Below are 21,461 nucleotides of genomic sequence, written 5' to 3'. Positions count from 1 at the left end.
ATTCAAGCAATCACTTTTGGTTTTAGCAGCTGAAAATATAAAAGAATGACCAGATTTATTTCAGATGTTTAGACCCTCCCCACCCACCCCCTCCTTAGCCCACCAGCAGTGCCATGAAATTTTTGTTGCTGCAAGATTTCACAAAAGAATGGCTGTGCCTTCAGCTGTGAGTTGTTGAAGATTAGAGATCTATTCTGTGTCAGATTGGTCAACCGACTGATTATAAATTCTGATCTGATTGTTAACTTGATTGAGTGAGTGATTGATTGATTGATTGATTTGATTGATTGATTGATTGATTGATTGATTTGATTGATTGATTGAGTTTTAGGTAAATGGCATGGCTACTTCATTGATAACAGGGATTTCCCAGATAAGCCCCCAAATGGCAAGTGGAACATGGAGATAAATATGGAGTTTACAAATAATAAGCAGTTCACTGCAACTGGAAGTGACGAGGTTGGACCCTTCACTTTTAAGGATGGAAAAATAACAGGTATGGTGTACATGGTCTTATTTAACAATTTTTATGCATAGCACCGAGTTGGCTATAATCATCTCTTATTATATGGCTGCGTCTCACAAAGACTGGGAACTACCGAATTCACAAATATGATTGGCTGAAATCGATATTGACCGCGGTCTAGATTTTCCCATCTAGACCGGCATCTAGCTAGACCGGTTTCATTTTGCGTTGACAAAGTAGCAAACTAAAATACAAAAATGTTCACCATTTTCTTTTCTTTTCTTCTCAATCATTTATGGCACTGCCAAAAAGCCTGATGACAAAACAAACAAATAAAGAGAAGGAGCAAATTTCGGCAGGTTTAAGTTAAGCTCATCGCCGTTCGCAAGCAAACTGTCGGCAAACCAGTTACATTAAACGAATTAAAGTTTTCTTCTTTGCCATATAATAAACATCTTATTAACCGAGCCAAGTCGGTCTGTATGGGAGAATCTTGACCTCGGTCGTGTGTACAGACCTCACTGCGTTCGGTCTGTACTCACGACCTCGGTCAAGATTCTCCCATACAGACCTCCAGCTCGGTTAATAAGAGCTAAATATCCAACAAGCGGGGGAGAAATAATTGTTTTATTGAAAGTGACCCCAAGATATAGAAAAATAAAATAAAAATAAAAACACCCCCAAAAGTTATGTGTATGCTTACCTTATTTGTAGAGTATGGTATAATAATTTGCTCTTAGACCATGATGGCTAAGCCAATAAACTTTTGAACTGCATTATCCAATGATCCTGTATGATCTATTATTAAATGGCAAATTAGTCTTGAGGTAACTCTGAGCAATCTGATTGGTTCATCCTTGGTTGGGATTTTGCTTTACAGAACAGCTCCATAAAAACAGTCACAAGTCGTGTGTTTTTTAGACAATGTGCTCCAAAAGCAATGTTTGTCGTGATGCAATGATTTTGTTTTGAGCTAGAAGCTCAAGGCATTACCAAGTTATAACTTTTTTATTCTCAGATGGCAAAGTATCGTTTGTCAAAGCATATGCTGGTCACACTGTGTGCTATGAGGGTGAAACCAAAGGAGTACAAATGGCAGGGCAATGGTGGTTTGATACACATCCTGAATGCAGGGGAGACTGGGCCATGTGGCCTGCCACAACACAGTCTGCAGGAACTCGCTAAAACTACAAACCTCAACGATTGCTTGCAATTAGTTTGTATGCCATAAAACATCATAATAATCACATTGGAGACTATTAAATTCTGTTAAATAGCTGATGCCATGTTCTTTTTCAATAATTTATATTTACTTTGCTTTATAATTGATGTGTGAAAAGCCAGCTATAATTTAATTCTGCTCTCTTCATGTATAATTGACATAAACAGACTTATTTTAGAAATAGTTATCAGACAAAAAAGTTTTTTTACCACATAAAAATTTTATTTACATTTCTAGGTCTGAAAAAATATGTATCATACCATTGCCAGATTTAGAAATTACAACTTACAGGAATCCTGTTATTAACATTTGAACAGCATCAAAATCATAATGGCCTTTAATAAACTTAACTTAAGAGGATGTCAATGCTGTGAATGTTGTCTCTGCATGACAGATTTCCTTCCACGATTTCCAACACGAAAGACACTTAATTACTGTGTGTATAAAATGCAAAATAACCAACAATCAACTAGTATTTTAGAGATGCCAAATGGTGCCTAACTAAAATTATGGGCCACAAATTTTTTTTTTGTCTGACCTGGAAAACTGAGAATTCTTTATGATGAGACATCCTCATTTTTTTGTATTCATTCGTCTCCAGGTCTGAAATTAATGAATTTTCAGACAAGGGTCTTGACGTCTCAGTGAGTCTAAGCTTTAACATTTATTATCCCTTATTTGTATTTTCTTTTTATTGTCTGGGGAAATAACATGACTGTATTGACTATTTACCATTTCCTTTATTTTACACATCCTGTACCATGTATAGTGCTTACAATCTGAAGAAGCAGCCTTTGCCACTCATTTTTACAAAACACTATGTTACATTAAAAGCAAAGGAAATTTGATCAAGGGAAAGGTAATAAACAAAAAGGATTGTCTAAATTATATTGAGGGTCTATGTACATAATCCATAAAATATGTTTGAAAAATAAAACTTTCTTCCATGGTAACTTTATACTCTGAAGCTGGACAATTCACTAACATCATAATTTTTCTCAAGAGTAAATGTCTCTGCTTCATCAATCATATATGACAACAACAATAGATCAGGACAAACAGACACAGTGATAGCCGGTTACAACAACAAAGAAGTAATGCTACTTAAAGATGATTTTCAGTCCATACACAGTCTTGGCACCCCAGGGCCAATGTTTGTGAGTCTCACTCCACGGAAAGCGACAACCTCGTTCCCAGGGTCTCTCATCTTACTGCCCCCTCGTTCGCTCCAGGGGGCGGTAAGATGAGAGACCCTGGGAACGAGGTTGGGAAAGTGAATAGATGCTATTCATACCTTATCTTTGAGGCAGTTTGAATTCTTTACCCAAGATTTTCTTTGATTTTCACAGCTAGGAAATTGTTTCATAAAGTGATTTTGAAAGAACAAAACATAAAGCTTGGTATCCGTAACACGAAACTTTGAATTTACTTCATGTTGGTAATAGCAAAATGTTACATTTTGTGACATATTACATGAGTCAAAACAAAAACATAAACAAACTCTCGAGATTGTGCTGTATGGACTGTAAATCATCTTTAAGTCCAATTCGTTCATAGCCTTCTGCATCTGCTAAGAGTATTGCCTCCCGCCCCCTCCGCCTCACCACCTAGATGAGATACCAGTCCATCACAGGTTAAAAGCATTTGGTCCTGAAGGGTGCCCCAACTATTTGCCATTACCCGTAAATTTACATATTTACATATGTTTCTGGGTGAAGAGAGGCATTGTGCAGTGAGATGTCTTGTCTAAGTCTCAGTAAAACCACGGCTCAATCTGAATTCAAGTGCATTAACCAATATTAAGCCACTGCACCTCCCTGGTTACAGATTGAGAATATTATTTATAAATGATTTTGTGCTTGTAAATGATGCAAATTTTAAACAACCGTTTTGTGAATTTTGTACAACCATGCAGTTGTTCCGCACTGCAGCCAATGTGCTAATTTACAATATTTAATTATTATTGATAGATCATGCAGTTACATCAAACCAGACACGTGAGGGTAATTACTTTTAAAACTCACAAGATGACCATTACATTTCACTCTGACTAATAAATATGATGTGTCAAACTACGGTACAACTTAATTCTCTATACTAACACTTCATAATCAGGGTGCAAAGAAAATCAGTTTCCAACTTGCCCAAGATTGCAGCTTGCCCTTTGGCAAAGCTGTAACTAGGGTGTTACATGTACAAGCCCAACAGTTAAAGTTGCTAACCCAAAAAAATTCTCACTAGCACTGCACAATGAAATAACTAGTTCAAGATCAAAATTGAAACTTACAATAATTAGCTCTCTGTTACAGTACTTCAATCTGTAATTTAAATTTCCTCATTTTTTTTTTTTTTTTCACAAAAATCTTCACTTACCTATCGGGTAAGTAAAGGATAGAATCTTCTAACCTGAATGCAAAATCCACTAGTCCTGGGCTATTGGATATGACTATCTTTGCATGCTGATAATATATTTGACACCTTTGTTTGTTTCTCTAGATAATTTATAACTTAGCTATGTTTTTAATTAACCCATATTTGATTAGACAGTGCTATAGACACACTGATTGATATGTTGGTATCTTTGATTTGATAATTGGAACACTTTCCTAAGAGGGAAAAAAAGAAAGTTAAAAAAATTAAGACTAATTAATGACTATTAATGACTACTGGTATGTTACCATGTTGTTATCAAGTTTGAGGTCTGTATTGTAAGATGTGGATTTTAACAAGGCTTTCCTAGTGAGTTATTGACAAAATACAAAGCATCTAGGCCATGAATCAACCTTCAAAAGTCTAAGATCTGTTTGTTACAGTATGGACCAGGAGAACAAAACTAGCAATGGGATTTTGTTATATCTCTCATTCTTGAGCAATGAGAACATTTCAAGTCATTGATCGTGCATAGGAATCAGGTTATATACCTACACTGTAGAACATGGCCTAGTACAAAATTGATCAAGTACAGTACATATAATTAATATAATTAAAAATATTGTCTGACTCAGAGACAGATCAGTAATGATTTTAAGTAAAGAGTGATCAGCAGGTAAATTCAGTACCATTTACTGTTTTCATTGCACAAATTTCAGACACTTGACAATGCTAGGGTAAGATTGATGGCAAGTCAAACATCATAACAGTTAAGTCTGCAAAACTTACCTTTCCAACATTTTGTTCCAGTCTTTGTAATGCATGCAGGATTCTTTCTTTTTGAGTTTTGTCCATAAAACGTTTTGACACCTGAAGTAGACAACAGCTGGTGACTTAGGGATAATAGATTTATCCTGTCAGGTACGCCCAATAAGCTCGAGCCTGACAGTCAACATGCAAATTTTCTGCTTTTCTTATGACAAATTCACATGTCATTAGAATTATACAAACTTGAATCTCTGCTAGCAGATCTATATCTTCCACAAAAGGACACAAAAGCTGTAGACCCTGCCACTCACAGGCGCATCTGACATATCACTTTTAACATACATGTAGATTGTACAGTCATGTACATGTACATGGGTATTGCTTCTCTGTAATTAACAGATTCTATCATACATCTGTATATTAGTATATTTATCTACTAGCGTTCTATCACAAATGCCGTTCTTTGATAGGCTACTCTACTCGCTATTTATTCTATGATTGATAGTGAGTAGCGTAGCAGTGTACCCTTGCTAACAAAATGACGGCTGCTTCTTGGTGTATTCGAAGTGTCTGTGAAGAGGATTTAGATAAAGTTTTGAACAACTAGTAGATTTATACTAAAACAATAATAATAAGGGTGTATATAGCATTTTGGGCTGATTTTTATTTTTTGCAGGATCGAGCTAATTTTTGGCAGACAGATTTGTTTTGACATGAAAAGCATCATTACGTAATTGTTTTTGTTGATTTGTGCTTCATTTTTGAGAAATAACGTATGCAAAAAAACTCAGTTTTGCGAGCGGCATCTTTTGGAGGGAATCCTTCAAAGGTGGATTTTGACGCAGCGTGAATTTAAACTGTTACTTTTAGCGGCTTCAACGGCCCAGTTTTTTTTTGTTTAAATAGATGTTTTGATTTTTGAAAGAAGTAGAGAAATAGACCTGAAAAAAAAATCGACCGACTCGAATCCGGCCGGTTCAGCGCCTTATTCCCTTGCGCTAACGAAGCAACAATAAGAGAATAGTGTAATTATATGAATAATAAAACTAGCGGCAAATAACACGCTTCAGTGACTTCATTGTTTAGCAAAACAAAAGGTTTCTTTTGTTTTTCACTCAACAAAAGATCTCCAAAAGATACCCTTGGAAAACTGAGTTTTTTGCATACGTTATTTCTTGAAAACGAAGCGCAAATCAACAAAAACAATTACGCAACGATGCTTTTCATGTCAAAACAAGTCAGCCTGCCAAAAATTAAATCGATCCCGCAAAAAATAAAAATCAGCCCAGAATGCTATATATGCCCTTTTTGCATGAAAGCCTTCAAATTATTAGATTATTCGCTGTCAATTTCTATGCGTGATAGTTCACCACTACATTTTCTCTGATTCTTATTGGTTTAAATTGATCACGTGACGCGATAGTGTTCGTCCGCGGAGAAACACTATCAGCCCATAATGCCCGTCCATGGAAAATACCTGGATGGATAGTACTCGTCCATGAAAATTTTTCTGTAAAAAAGCCGACTTGTAGAAAATAAGCAATTGAAATTGTATTGGTGGGTTTTTGTTTGTTGTCTTTTTTATATTTCACATTTGGCTGTCACGGCTAACATCTCAAAAAGTTGAAAGTAATTCAATATGATTTTTGAATTGGCGCACAGAAGAAAATTTAGTGGCGAACAATAAAGACAATAGAGTGTTTATGTCTCGGAACTATCGGTCCGATAGTTGCGCCTTGGAAATTTGATTTCTTAAAACTAGCATATTTGCCCTCCAAGTTTCGCTTCTTCGGCAAATATTTGTTTTAAGAACATCACATTTCCGCGGGGCAACTATCAGCCAATAGTTCCTCGACAGAAACACTCTATTGTTTAAACAGAAATCTCGAGCTCATAATCTAATTGTTAAATATAACTTGTACAGTGCACATTTAAATACAAAGTTCAAAGTTACCTGTGGAAGGAGGGCTTTTAAATGAGGGTTAAGTGCTGAACCAACAACTTCACTGAGTTGTACCAAAGCTTCCAATGAACTGTAAAAAACTTGTGTGTCTGATGAAGCCTTAACACAGTCAAACAATTTAAACAGCATTACGTCATTCAATGTAAATGCCATGCATCAGGCCTGCATGGGATGAGACCTTTTTAATTTGGCTCAACAAGGCACATATATACACAGCAAGGATCAGATCTTACCAGTGCAGCCCTGAGAGGGACTATAAGTTTTGATAAAATCGGTAATGTCCGAGATGCAGCATCGTCTACTTCAAGCATTTCTCTAAATCCTTCACGAGCAACGAACATGTAAGGGTGTTTGGTCTCTCTAAGACCCTGTAATGAACAAAAATGGTTTTGTAACAATTACTGGGATTCCGGATCACTTTGCACATTGAATCTTCAGCATCTTCAGCACCATCATTTATTATATGATCTTGCAGGACCTTCCATGTATTCTTAACAATCTTGTATGATTCTCAAGGACCTTGCAATGACCCCGAGGGATCCTCCAAGATTCCACAAAATTTTTTGACTGTCTTCCTCAAGATTTTTCCAATTAAAATCCACATCCCATCAATAATCTTTTTTAGATTTTCCTAAAGTTGTTTAAGGATCCTTGAAAGATCCCCCATCCCTTTAGCTCGTTGGCAATCTTGCATGGCTTTTCAATGATGGGTTCAACTATGGAGTACATAATTGTACAATGTACAACCACCAAATTGAATTGAACTTGAACATAGTACTTAATAAAGACTTACATGTACCTCTGCTAAAGTAATTAACACAGGATCAAAAGACAGGTTATCAGGAGGAGTATTCCACTGAAGTTTGTGTTTAACAGAGCCATGAACCAACCTTGGAATTATAATAAAATAAACAAAGCAATACTGTCAAATGTAACCATTCAAACATAAATTGGGAATAACATGCCCATCAGACTGGCACGTATCTCTGGCTTCTGTGTAATGAAGTAACAAGGAGTACTACCCCTCCCTGGATGGGCTGCTAGTCCACCGCAGGGTTATTTTACACCGGCCTGGGCTATAAGTCAGTATTGGCAAAACAAACTATGCTGCCCACTGCCTCTAGGCCCAGTTGATCAAAGGATGGATCACTATCCACCAGATCACTCTATATTGCTATCCAGTGGATAACATACTTCATTATATAAATACGAGTGAAATACCAAGATTTTTCCTTTTACTAAAAAATCGTATCTTCATCATGCACAGTGAAGATACTATTTTTATCTTTCACACTGTGAAGATATCATTACTTTTTGATAACATTTTTCTTTTGTCCCTTTAACTACACTTAAATTTGTTGATGTATGATCGAAACATCTTCGGATCTTCTTCGGTCATCTTCGGCAATCTTCGACAATCTTTGGGAAATGTTCGGAAAATGTTCAGAACCATTCATCTGGCCTTCAGAACAATTTTGGAAAATCTTCGGAAATCTTCAGAAAGTGGTCAGACATCTTTGGAAAACTGTCAAAAACGTCGTCATTACTATGTTTATATAATAAACAGAATATTACATGGCTGCTTGTGGATACAAATTTACACTTCTCTTGTTCAACTCAATATCTCACTTGTTGGCTGCACTCACTCGTGAGATATTGAGTTGAACACTTGAAGCTAAAATTCATATCCACGCATGGGCATGTAGTATCCTCTATTTGTTTTGCCAATTTTTATCCACTGGATAATGATTTGTCTAGTTAAACAACTAGTGTGGAATAGCATTATCCAGTCTTTGTCAAGCCCAAGAACACAATATACAATGGTCCTGGTTATGACTTCAGGACTCACATGATCTTAAGTCAAACAAACCAAGCACTTGACCGTGGTACCATCCAGTATATACATTGCTGTCATGAAAGTTGTGCTGGTCTAATAGTTAGTGCATCAAACTCCTAAGTTCAACAGACTTGATCATGACTGATTCTCTGCAGACATGATCACATGAGTATCCAATTACAGGTATCCATTTACAACTTGTTGTAATTGGATACCTATAATCATTGAATACCTATATTATCCACGCGCCAATTATGTGCACTTGGAATGAATGGCTCCCTTCTTAATGGGGGTGTTTCCCTACTGTTTGAAACTTCTTCTGACTTTTGCTTGAAAGATGTTCTTAAAACTTTTTAATCTAGATTAATTTAAATTAACCTTTAATACAATTAATGTATTTCATAATTGGACCTTGTTTCTTACAAATTCAGGGAGTATTTACTACTCATAATTTCAGTTCAGCATTGCACTACATGCTCATGCGATTTTGAAATTACTTGCCTGATTGCCCCCTAAAATATTAATGTATGCAACTCAGTTGAGTTTTATATCAAGTAATTTATGTTAAGCATTAGTCTCAGTATGGCAATTTATAGTCAATGCCTCTCTCCACCTAGGTGTACATGTACTTGTGTAAATGGATACTAGTGAATTTAGTGCTAGGGGAAACCCTGTGATGGACCAGCACCTAATCCAAGGAGAGAAGCAATTTTGTACTCTTGGCTAGTCCCTTCATGCTAGAGGACCAAACTACTATGTCAAGTAAGACCATCCTTGAAAAATAATATAACTCAAAGGGCCACATGTACATGAGCTCAGAGTGTCTGTGTCAGAAATGAAATTGTCCAAAATGTGAAGCCTGAATTTAACAATGATTACCCTAAACATTAACCATGCTGATATACCTGTAGGGTAATTTAGAGTGATTTATTTATATGTTTGTGTTGTCTAAACCAGGATCTTTAAGACTGTAAGTTGTTATTGGTCGTAGAGACATGGCAAGTTGATTGATCTGTCAGGAGCAGTAATTGTTGTCAGTTTTGGTCTGCCTATATTTCTCAGTTCAACTTGTGCCACAGAAAGGTCTATTTAGTGTCTATTTAATTTGCTTTGGATTCTTCACAACTAATGGCATCACAGTTAAACTGATCCTGACATAAATCACAGATTTCCATACACGGTAGGAGTCTGGGTAAAAGAAATATTATTATATTCCCTTAATGTCATACCAAATGAATTTGTTAAACTACATTTCTCTCTGCTCATCATTGCTTAGTTGAAAAGATATTAAAGTAATAATGCAAATTGAGACAGATTATAGGTCTTAAAATGAATTATCTGTCTAGTTACACTATTCCAGACATGTTGATGAATTAATCTCGCAGATTATCTCCTGCTATTTACCTAAAAATATATTTTAATTGTTTTTAAAATGGACAAAATGCAGACAGACTGATAACATATATTTCATCACTAGAGATAAATTTGGCCAGTGTACACATACAGTAGTTCCAAGCTTATCACCGCCACAGGCTGCACTCTACCACTTTTTTGTGTATGTGTGTGTGTGTCACCTGATTTTGGCTGGGATGTCCTTACTAGCAAATTGCCCATACCCATTTACAGGTATGCACCACAGTCTGATATGACAGGGTACTTGCCAAACTCAAATCTGGAGCTCAAAGCCAAAGTTCGACATCCAATTAGAATTATATTTCAAGCTGGAAATACATGTATTTACTTTGAGTCTTTCTCTCAGACAGCAATACTAATTATGCCTTGTTTATGTAAGCTTACAAAAATATCAAGTAAATAATAAAACACAAAAAAGTAGTGATATGAATTACTAGTATTTCTGGCATGTAATAGAGATTTTAAAACTCATATAAGCACTGCAGCCCTTAATGTCAGCAAACTGAGTTTGGGCCGCCTGTATCACACTGATTGCACTTAATTTGACCTAATTCAATTTGCTGCTGCAATAATTCATTAATTTAATGTAGCAGAAAGGTTTTACGATTAATTAGACCCACCTGCAAGGTACTCCACCATTTGCGTAACTTGTAGCAAATGAAGACTTTGGTGTCTTGTCGTTGAACTAAAATCAAGGCCATAAATTATTAAGCTTTGTTTACTATTGTCAAATAAATTAACACAGTAAGATGAATCATTTACAAGTTTTACTGAAATCTTCTACACACCAAGATAATATAAGGTCTCAGCCAAAAGGACGCCACCAATTTAACTAAAGATCTACCCAAATGTGCAACAAGTCGAGCAAAACATGCTTACTGGGTCAACAGTCTTTGGATTCAAAATGTCTGAAGGACGTTGCTTCGCCGCTGACGTCGAGACTTTTGCAGCCGAAACAAGCTGTTTAGAACCACCATCAGAGCTTTTAAGACGTTTCTTGGCTTCACTAGTTCTTGGTATTGGTGTCTTACTACCTTGGACAACAGGAGAAGGAGTTTTCTTTCCACGAGAAACTACATAACTACGGTCGCCATGAAGCGATGCAGAAGCCATTTTCTTTTTGACAAGCTTTCCCCTACCGGGGTGGTGTAGAACCAAATGATGGGATATATTCCATGGGTGGGTGGGTGGGAAAGCTCTCTTAAAGAGCAGTACACTTGTACTTGAAAGTAACTATAGGGTTCTAATTTTTGTCTCGGAAAGTACACTTCAACAGCTTCCTCTTTTCTCTTAAATTGTCTTACGAGAAGCGAAAAATAGCGTCAAGCAAAATGTGACCGCGCGAAAACTGAGCCGATAACTGGGGAAAAGAGGGACTGCCTGTAGTCTATTCATATCACGGAACCAGTCAGGGGCCCAGTGAAATTATCAACTAGAAGTTAATGAGTCCACCCAGGTAATTGTCCCTCTTTCACACTAGGCCGAGTTACTGTCTTAACGGCGAACTCCTCTATTAACTATGTCTGGGAGCACGTGTCGCCAGGAAGAGCTCAGACGGGCTATCCACCTCAAGCGAGAAAACAGGCTTTAAGATCATCCAGTCAGTGCTTCAGAGAATGGTTCAAGTATCGATAAGTACATTTTTCTGCCCTTAGCTGTTCTTTAAGTTTTAAAATTTATTGTGGTTGGCAAGGCTTAGTTTCTGGATCATTGAAGTGTAGAGCAAACTTCAAAATGCATCTGAATTATTAAAATCAAGTAACAGATCAGGCGATCAAGTATAGTCTGAAGATGGGAGAGGGTGGAAGTTACCCCCTGTAATGGACTATACGTAGGGCGAGGAACTACGCTGAGTTGGTGTATAGGAAGGAGTGGGAAAACTATCATCTAGGTATCTAGAGGAGCTTTTTATAAGATCATTTCAAGAGAGAAGAAAACGTTGTGGAAAGGTGTTCGCAGGAGTAATTTTCTATCGAGGGGAAATGAGGGTGACTTTTTCTGTCAAAAATAGTATATAAAAGACTAAGAGCTTCGACCTCCTTGTGGAGCCTTCCCTTACAAAACTTTGTTGAGTTTCCCTCCCCCCCCCCCCCCACCCCACCCCTTACCCAACGATCCATTAGTAAGCTAGCTAATAATAAATAATGAAAGTAAAACTGGTGTCAGCTGTGTGAATCTTGATACAACACAGAAACAGATAAGTATTGCGCTACTATAGGCAGATGGCTTTCCCGCACGACAGCGGATGCCTACAAGCGAGGACGGAGAAGAAACTAGTAGAAGTAGGGACGCTGAAAACTCAACAAAAAATGGGCTAGAGAAGAGTAGTCGACATCCAGATTACACACTAAACAGAGGGTGTATTTTAGTAGGGGCGTATTTCGTCTTCTTGGTGTGGAGGTTTATTAGCCTCGCTCTGTACTCTATCTACGCCACGGATTGTTTCTTACGCGCAAAGCTTGCCACTTTGAGATGCGAGAACTTCACGGTATATCCAAACCCGACGAGATTTGAAATTGCTTGGCAATCGTGTTCGGCTGTGAACAATTTCATCGCGATTGGGATTTTATTCAAACTGCCGGAGTTTCCTGGTTGGAACGTTGTGTCCGCTCGTCTCGTTAGACTCGCTCGGTTTTGGTCTTTCCTCTTTCAACTGGTCGTGGTGATTAGCTACAATCTGATGCTCTACTGCCACGAACATTTGGCTGAGAGCGCGATCATTGAAGTTGGGTTCATTGTCGATGAAATTACCATCACGGCCGTGGTTTGCTTGTGGAATTTTATACCCGCACCTCACGACAGGTCCGACGGCTTCGCGTGCCTCTCCGTGGCTTACAAACTGACACTTGTTGTGTTCTTTTTAGAAAACTTCTTCCTCTTTCTGTTAATGTCTTCTCAAGCTGCGTTGGACATTACTGGAATTCACGAATTCGAAACTAGATCGAAAGGTTTACAGGCGTTGGGAATTGTCTTCAACGCAACGGAGGCGACATTCTATTTTGCTGTCATGAAGTTCATGTGGAATAAACTGTTTGAAGGAGATGGGGAAGACCTCTTAAAAAAAGATACAATTTGAGCAAAAGTGTTACAGACACTTTTATATAAGACTATACGCCAACACGGCAGGATAACTCAGTCGTAAAAAAATAATAATAATCAGCAGGTGACACTAAAGATTTTGTGGCTCAGTGATACGTGCGAATTAGAACAAAAACTAATTACAAAAGTCAAAACAATACGAACTTATTTTAGTAACAAAGAAATAACAAGGCGTAGTGCCTAGAGCCAAACCACTTTTACTTCATGATTAGTCGCTGTTTGAATTTGCTCGAAAAAACCCATACGCAACGGGGGAACAACAAACGCTCGCGCGCTAGCAGTCTATCGCCACGGAAAGATTCTAGAAGTCTCACTGTACTCACAGAAAATTACTTCCTAGTTTGACCCGCAATTTATGAGACTGGGACAGGCTTATCACAGACAATTCATGACAAAAAGAACCGGAATATGTACTTCATGAAGATTGATTTTTTGTGAGTACATTGAACCTGTTGGCACATGCGCATCAAACAGGCGGAAGACCCCTTCCTGGAGGCATGCCATAAGACTTAGGAACCCATTTTGTTTGCGTACTCTTTGGGCTAGATGGAGGGCTGTCTGTTGTTACACCTCGCCTCCTGTCCAGTTCCCGTATAATGGAAGGATCGAGCGATCCTCGGCGATGCTCGGGCTTGAAGCTTGAAGGCGCTAAGTTTAGGTTGACTTTAGGTTTAGTGGGAGGCGAAGATGTCATTCGGGTTATGAAGGTCGAACCAGAATCGTCCGACGAGTCTTCGATTGATTTCGGTCGTGGGGGCGTCGATAACGATGGCAAAATAACCTTGCCGTGCTTTTTGCCAAGAGTCGATAAATCCTCACAGGATCTCGACAACAGCATGTTCGATGGTGGGCTCGCATCCAAAAGGGAGGATTCCGAGCAAAGATTTTCGGAAGACTTCGACAAACTTCGGCTGAGATCGAGAGGCTCAAGATATGGCATTGATCCAGATCGTGGTCGGTGTTTAGGTAGCGTCTTGCCAGTCTTGCGATCGTTTAATGATGACGTCGAATGCGGCCTAATGCGATGATCACCTTTTGTTGACCCAACTTGTAATTGTAAGCGCTGTTTTCTTTTTTCCAACATGATCTGTTCCTGTTTTTCCTGCAATTGTGCCATCTTTTTAACCATTTCTTTTTGCCTGTTAGTCATCTGAGACATGTTGTATTGCTTCTGTCTCTCCAGATCTTTTACCTGCTTAGCGTGCCTTTGACTATGATAAATGTTTGACGCGTACAGATTCTCGATCGCGGAACGCGACTGAATAAGGAACGATTCATAAAACGCGTTTTCTACGGGCGAGCGTTCCTTTTCGGTGACATCTTCACTGTCGTCGGTGACAGTCACTGTCGGTGTGTGAGGCTCGTTTGACATAACGTGATAGCTGCAAGAAAAAAAATGCAATTGAAAATAATTTAGTTCAACAATGTGTAATCACAAATAAACTCAGCACATTCCTCGGTTGCCGCGCTGACTTGAATGAAACGCGCGGAAACGAACGCATGTGGCGCGTCCAAGTAATTAGAAACGCCGCGTGTTTTGTGTTATTTCAATCCCAACTCCTGTTTGTTGCATCCAAAAGAAAGCAATTTTAACTTAAAATATCGACTGCAAAGACCAGAACGAGTTGACTTTTTCAACAGAAAGAGCTCCCCTTCAAACTAGTAAATTAAATTTGAAACAGAAGTGCAAATCAACTTAAAAGTTCTTTTCATGGACATAATTAGCTAAATGATTTTCTTTTGTCTCGATTTTGCTCTTTCATTAAGTAACATCGGGACTTGTCTTTGTATTAGTAAACGGCCGAATATATACAACTTTCATTGCAAATTATAACTATTCAAAAGCGAAATGGAACATTATGAAATCAGCGTTATTGCTTTCTGTCCTTCAAGCAGAAATAATAGCCCATGAAAAAGTTTAGCTCATGCCATATATTTTTATGGCGCAATTGCAAGTGAGAAACTTCGGTCTAATGCAGTACACACTGTTGAGTATTAAAATGCACTTTGTGATACTAATAGAGAATACTACTGACACCAAATCAGCGACGATAAATAGGTTAATTAGAGTGAAAAACCCGCGGTCAGCCAGGCCAGATTTTGCGCGATAACTGAAGGGGTGCGATGTACAACATGCAATAAACGAATTTTTCCCCTGGAAAGACCAGGGGCAAGTGTTGGAAGTTGATGTCGTGTACAATACTTTGGCGCCACAATAAATAGACGAAGGCACCAGTCAAGCGGTACATTTAATTAAACCTGCCTGTTACCACAAGAAGTATCCTACTCACCTCAATCAATTCTTCTTCAGAACAGAACGTCTTCGCTAGCCGTGGGTTTAATGACCGATGCAGAGCTCGCTTTACTTTAACGTAGTAAAGAAGACCAAATCATGTTCCATTTACTCGCTGTTTGGCTGGAGATTGATATGTTATTTGCTATAGTTAACGAGCTATTATGCATTTGATGTTGGCGGCTTTTGTTCACAAAAGAAAGGTGACAGCACCAGCGATTGCTTTTAGCGTGATGACACGCGGCACGTGAAGTTATCTTTCCCCTCTCCAGTCCCCTCCTCCTCTCCCTCTTCCTCTGTCCACAATGAATCCGGAAATAAAGAAGCCCACAGTGCAAAAGTTTGGCTAAAGCCCGGGTGGGGGAGGGACGGGAGGGGAAAGGGGGCCGGAGCGGCGGGGGAGATAGAACTCCCATCTGAAAATATCAGGGATGCTCATCGAATTTTTTTTCGCTGTTCAGAAAAGGAGCTTGCGCTTCTGGACCGGACTAGCGAGACCGGCGGAAATCGAGCCTAAAAATAAGAGCGTCTTTTGTTGTTACTGATTTCTTCGAGTGTACCCTAAAAGATGCTTTGACAGCTAAAGCTAGTGACGTTTCGTCATGAACACCCTATCCTAAGTGAGGCAGACGAGGAGCATCCCCAATCTTTTCATGTGGCCGTGATAGTCCTCCTGTGGGCTGCAGCTGTTCCCAATGCTGAATGGGTTTATCTGTTAGCTTCCCTTGTTTAGCTAAGAGCGCTTTCCATTTGTTAGAACTGGCCGGTCGGATTGGTCCGTCCGTAAATGAAATGCGCGAGTTCTGAGAATTGTCAGAACTGCTTCTGGCCAGATTGGCCCTCCTTATGGAGTAGGGCCGCTCAGTTTTCCCGGTCCGGGGCGCAACGCGGAAATTGCGCGGGAATTCTACGCGTTGAAAATGACTGTCAATCATCTCAGTCAACGATGAGCATATACAGTCGAACCACTCCACAACGGCCAGTTTGGGGACAGAGCAAGAGGAAAGAGGCTGTTGCAAAGAGGCGGTCGTTATTGGGAGGAAAAAGTGTAATTTGACACCCGTTTTTTCGAAGCTGTTTTTTTCGGGCTTTATTTATTGTACATAAACATTTTAAATACAACACCATAAAAAATATATATGTAGGATTATGTGTCTTAGTTACCCTCCATCTTCTCTTTTATATTTGTTGATGAAGGATACTGAGTGCCCTTGGCGAAGAGTTCAGCGATAACTTTCAAACGTTTTGCGCGGACCTTTGGGACTGGAATTAAGGTTGGTTGCAGAAATGCTGGCCCCGAAATTAATTTAGAATTTATTTCTTTATTTTGAAGGCTATGAATTGAAGTACGTGTTTCCATGTATTTTGCCAGCAACAATGAAAACTATTGCTTAAAACTCGCTTAAACTCAACTACTGATAAGCTTAATATTAATTAATTCAAAAGAAATCTTTTCCTTGCTTTTTTGTCAACGCAAATCGATCAGTCTAGCCTAGCTGCAGTCACTTCGTCCTCCAAAGACCATGGAAAGCACTGAATAGCGCTTAACACTTCCTTAATTTCTTAACTCAAGCGTAAAATCTCTTCGTGTTATTGACAAGTCGGCCGATGTAAACCGAAACTGTTTATTACAATTGTTATCGCTAGTGTTCCGAGTTCCCTAGTTCCCGGGTAGAGTTGCCATATCGGGAACCATGTGTTTACTAGCCTGCGAACGGGCTCCCGGTGAGGACGGAAAAAAACATTCGGCAAGCGCGAAACAGAAGAATTCGGAGAGCGGAGCGATCGGGGCGGGGACAGAGCTCACTGGGAGCCTGTTCGCAGGCTAGTGTTTACCTGTACAATAGAACATAGATATGGAACTCTATGGACCAATCAGAGCTCGCGTAGCGTCTCAATTATTTTATAAAATCGATAGAAACACAAAGACAATGTTTTCGATTTTTTTTTTTAGAAAACAACCTAAAAAAATTAGAGTAAATTTATTTATAATCTATGCTACCATACGAATTTGTACTCCGAAGCAGTGGATCTTCCTCTACAGAGTTGAAAAAAATTCGCTGGTGACGACCACAAAGTTGCTGGAACCTTTCTCTTATCTTCTTAGAAAAGAAGCAAAACAGGAGGAAATTGGCAAAACCCTGGCTGTTGTCTCCAATGCCCTGAAACAAAAGCAAATTTGGGGAACGTGAAAGATTTCTACTATTGCATAATCTTTGTGAAAGTTATTAAATGATGGATTTTGATCTTTGCAGGATCTTTTAAATTTGAAATTGTCACCTTTAAAATCACATGCTACTCTAGCTAGATCTCCTAACAAAGTGTCCAGTGAGGGACCTACAGTGTACTAAGGTTTTCATATATCAGATTTTGAAAGTGTTTGAAGTGTTTTTTTTTTCTCAGGGAGAATAAATCAAAGTTTTCACTCTACCGTACCATGACAGGGGGAAAGGTCTGGAGGGTATGGCAGAGAGCAGGGGACAGATCTGACTGCTCCAGACAATTTTGTTACTAAAGAAGTGCCACGTATATCATAAATTAAACTAAGCCTTGCACATAAGGTAAAATGGTCCAACAGTTACCTGAAGTATGACGAGGACTTGCAGGGCATGGCTGGGACCAGTGTTCTGACAATCTGGCAAACAAGCTAGAAAGCGGAAAAACCTTATAGTCCCCCAGATGTGCACCAGTATAAAGACTACAGGAATGAGTATTAACTTTTGATCTGCCCTCTTTGCTACCTCCACAGATCTCACTGTTATAAAAGGACTGCCTGGCAAAAATCCAGCGCTCACCTAAAGAATCAAAAGCACAAACTGTCCACATCACTTGAATCAGATTTCAGTTGATCTCAAAGATTTCAATTTTTGTTCAAAACAGATTCTAAAGTGGCAGTCACCAAGACTTCAACTGCATGTTTTAATTAAGGTCTGTCAACGTTTTTCTAGTCATTCAGAGGCTAGTCTCTTGTGCAGATGCTCGTTGGACTAGTCACGCAATCTTTCCCTCCCCCGCGTCGCGTGACAAGTTTTAAAAACGTCTGAATAAGAGGCTTCTCAGAGGCCGGACAACTTTATTCTGGAAGCGCCAGGATTTCAAAGCAGACCTTACGATATCTGAACATGGTCATTCTACAGACATTCCATAGCCATTCTAAACATTTCTTTCCCAGTGCCAGGATGTGTTTCCAGGAACAACATCGTTACTAGTACCTAATTTCCCTTGATTATCAGAGAATAAAGGGAAGAACCATCATTCACATGAACTTTCTCCATTTTTACATTACTTCAGTTAAACAGCGGAGAATGGATACTTTCTGGAACAACACAACTCCTCCCATATATGATATGATTGACTGACAAGTTTCCAAACTGAAAATTTGAATTAAACTTCTAAAAGTCCGGACGTATGCTTTGGGGTACGTAGCCTGTTTCCGAATATGCCGGCCTTAGAGTTACAGAACCATCTGTCACGGAGTTTGCTCAGTGTTGCCATTGCAACGACAAGTTTAGCCTGCGTAGCAAACGTTCCCTTACGAAGAACTTTTCCGCATTCTGGCCGCGCGTAAATTTTGAAGCAAGAGCAAAACATCGACGAAGCAGGGGTTGGTGCCTAGGGGAACGCTTGCTACACAGGCTACGACAAGGTATTATCACAGGACTTCGCCGCATCTAAATTACCACTTCATCGTTTATCTTTTGACCTACGTGACAGCCTTCTCGTTATTTTTAAGTCACGCAACGTAAAAGCTTTGAAATTTAAACGTGTTCTCTCTACATGTATTGCCAAATGACTTATCCTGTAGAGCTACAACTTTGTAGAGCGTAATTGTTTACAGGACCTCATATCTGGTTAAACTAAAACCGCAGAAAGATATCGATAGGAAAATTATGCGTAAATTTAAATTGCGCGTAAATTGGAGCGAGAGCAAAAAATCGACGAAGCAGGGGGTGGTGCCTCGGGGACAGGCTACGACAAACTTCGACGCATCTAAATTACTACTTTTGACCTACGTGACAGCGCTCTCGCCATTTTTAAGTCACACAAAGAAAAAGCTTTGAAATTTAAACGTGTTCTATATATTGCCAAACGACGTATCCTGGCGAGCTACAACTTTGCAGAACGTAATTTTTTACAGGACCTTATATATGGTTAAACTAAAACCACAGAAGGAAACGTAAATTTTTAATCTGAAATATGACAATGTCACATGACAACCGGCACTAAGAATGTTAGGTCCTCCACCCCCACACCCCCGCATGCACATGACTTCTTCCCTTTCAATATTGTTCAATCCCCACAAAAACTACAGTTCATAGCCCTAAACTATTTTAAATACCTGTCGCCGTATGTGCGTCTTCACCAACACGTAGAATATAGGAATGGTAATATAAGCTATCATTTCCCATGCCTTTCCAGTAACGCACATCCATAACACCATCATCCACCAGGCTTGATCATTTGAGATCCAACACCAGCCAGATGAACACACGTTTCCTGCATACCCAAATCCCTCCAACGCTAAGCATATCATTGCAATCGTCAGAGGAATTCCCAATGCCGTCACGTGAAATAACCTTAAGACCCGCTTTTCCCGTTCCAATGAAATCCCTCTGCAGATAATCAAATAAAAATATAACGACAAATAGACGGTCCAGAAGAAAGAAAATAGAAGGGCGATCGCTCCGACTGCTGCTTGAATTCGGCAACCGACGCTTGGCCCTGGACTGGTTCCCCATAGGCCTACAATATTTGCTCCAGCTACTAAAAAATCGCCAACAGATATAAACACGATCATTCGGCGTGAATTCGTTCTCAAATCAGGCCACATCCAGAAGGTAGCAAATATTGCCAACGTTCCAGCTATTGACAGTGAAGCTGTCGTGGTAGATAAGGCCTTATTTAAGCTTCCCTTTGCAATACTTGAGTGATTTAGCGTGTTTCCTAGAAGTGTTGGTTCGTTGGCCAAGTCGGAGAAATTCGCCTCGAAAAACGCGTCCATGCTGTGAAATTGAACTATGTTCGGAAGCGTGACCTGTTCTCGTCGATTTTAATACACGTAATTAAACCTTTAGCTTCAACGATGATAATCATATATATCATATGGTGCCACAATCATTTATAAGGTCCAGAATACGGTTTATTTATTCCTCGCTGCTCACTCGCACTAAAGTGTGACCTGACCTGATGATTTTTACATGTTAGTCACGCGTTAAAATCGTAAATAACAAATACTGTATTAATCGCCAAGAACATTGAAAAGTTAGGGAAGAAAAATACTTTGCTGACGCCCAAGGTAAACTACCAAGAAACTATAGTATTAGAAACTCTTATTATTTTAAATTGCTTATTAAAAGGCGAATCAAATCGTAAAACAACGCGTTGAATAAAAACATGCCCTTTGACAGGACGCTCTCGGCACGATAGTCAAGGATCGGCCGAGACAGGTATTTCATCAACCTACATATGTTCACATATCGTTTCTAAGCTTATTCATTGTCAGATTTATCACTTTCCCAACTGTATTTAGTTTTCGTGAAATTTCGCGCCACGGTTGAACTTGAAGATAGAGTATAAAAGTCCAATATCATTAGTACATTGATCACAGACCTTTCGATAATGGTAACTTTTCTGAAAGCTGATCAAATGATTACTGACAACCACTGAGTGTCATGCGGTCATTGGTTGTTTCCTCGTTCGACCTCTCTCCTCGGCAGAAGCTTGTCCCCAGCCTCCGAACTACCAGCCTACGGTCAACAAGGCAGCACGAAAGAGGCCTCTGCAGAGGAGAGAGACGCCATGCATTATAAAAATGTCCTTTGCGGAAGATTGACACGCGGAGTTTTTATTTTATACCATAGTTTTGTCCAGTGGACTATTGGGCAAACTACCTAAAACTGCCGTGTTACGACCCGTGTTGCTATATGGCCGCGTCTCGCAAGGACTGAGAACCACGAAATTCAGCTAATCCGGTCTAGACTGGCATTTAGATCGCTCTACCAGGCATTTACTTGTACTTTTCACTTACTT

General features: G+C 39.2%; 5 protein-coding genes across 7 annotated transcripts in view; 2 read left to right on the top strand and 3 right to left on the bottom strand.

Annotated features, from left to right (window-relative positions):
• LOC149118285 (uncharacterized) overlaps positions 1–4,694 on the top strand; it is a 5,695-nt gene extending 1,001 nt beyond the window's left edge. The window contains exons 2-3 of one of the 2 annotated variants that reach the window (XM_089293394.1): positions 326–496; positions 1,485–4,694. In XM_089293394.1, coding sequence (XP_089149520.1) covers positions 326–496; positions 1,485–1,651 — 338 coding nt within the window. In that variant the 3' untranslated portion in view covers positions 1,652–4,694. The remainder of the gene's footprint in view (positions 1–325; positions 497–1,484) is intronic. The other variant, XM_089293397.1, reaches the window with a different exon arrangement.
• LOC110045715 (PACRG-like protein) lies at positions 2,409–11,168 on the bottom strand. Of its 2 annotated transcripts, none has more exons than XM_089293384.1 (7): positions 10,919–11,168; positions 10,660–10,724; positions 7,583–7,679; positions 7,023–7,157; positions 6,781–6,888; positions 4,848–4,928; positions 2,409–4,294 (listed from the first exon to the last, which is right to left on the bottom strand). In XM_089293384.1, the coding sequence occupies exons 1-7, from the start codon at positions 11,150–11,152 to the stop codon at positions 4,238–4,240; spliced, it is 777 nt and encodes a 258-aa protein (XP_089149510.1). In that variant the 5' UTR covers positions 11,153–11,168; the 3' UTR covers positions 2,409–4,237. The 2 variants fall into 2 exon arrangements, with proteins under 2 accessions (XP_089149510.1, XP_020606993.1); XM_020751334.2 differs by having other exon boundaries at positions 7,589–7,679.
• A 1,027-nt stretch (positions 11,169–12,195) lies between these two features.
• On the top strand, positions 12,196–13,343 carry LOC110045764 (uncharacterized). Its single transcript, XM_020751395.2, has one exon. The coding sequence runs from the start codon at positions 12,285–12,287 to the stop codon at positions 13,113–13,115; it is 831 nt and encodes a 276-aa protein (XP_020607054.1). The 5' UTR covers positions 12,196–12,284; the 3' UTR covers positions 13,116–13,343.
• On the bottom strand, positions 13,123–15,704 carry LOC110045763 (uncharacterized). Its single transcript, XM_020751394.2, has 2 exons — positions 15,430–15,704; positions 13,123–14,520 (listed from the first exon to the last, which is right to left on the bottom strand). Exon 2 carries the CDS (start codon positions 14,508–14,510, stop codon positions 13,605–13,607), a length of 906 nt encoding a protein of 301 aa, XP_020607053.2. The 5' UTR covers positions 14,511–14,520; positions 15,430–15,704; the 3' UTR covers positions 13,123–13,604.
• Positions 15,705–16,494: 790 nt separating this feature from the next.
• Positions 16,495–21,102, bottom strand: LOC110045644 (G protein-coupled receptor 157-like). The gene is made up of 3 exons (XM_020751240.2): positions 19,771–21,102; positions 18,014–18,226; positions 16,495–17,593 (listed from the first exon to the last, which is right to left on the bottom strand). The coding sequence occupies exons 1-3, from the start codon at positions 20,431–20,433 to the stop codon at positions 17,414–17,416; spliced, it is 1,056 nt and encodes a 351-aa protein (XP_020606899.1). The 5' UTR covers positions 20,434–21,102; the 3' UTR covers positions 16,495–17,413.
• Positions 21,103–21,461: the final 359 nt, after the last annotated feature.

Source organism: Orbicella faveolata, unplaced genomic scaffold (assembly GCF_042242905.1).
Source record: "Orbicella faveolata isolate gen_17 unplaced genomic scaffold, um_ofav_v1 contig_1, whole genome shotgun sequence".
NCBI classification, from domain to species: Eukaryota; Metazoa; Cnidaria; class Anthozoa; order Scleractinia; family Merulinidae; genus Orbicella; species Orbicella faveolata.
Note: the sequence above shows the minus strand (reverse complement) of the source record. Positions and strands in the feature narration are given on the sequence as shown.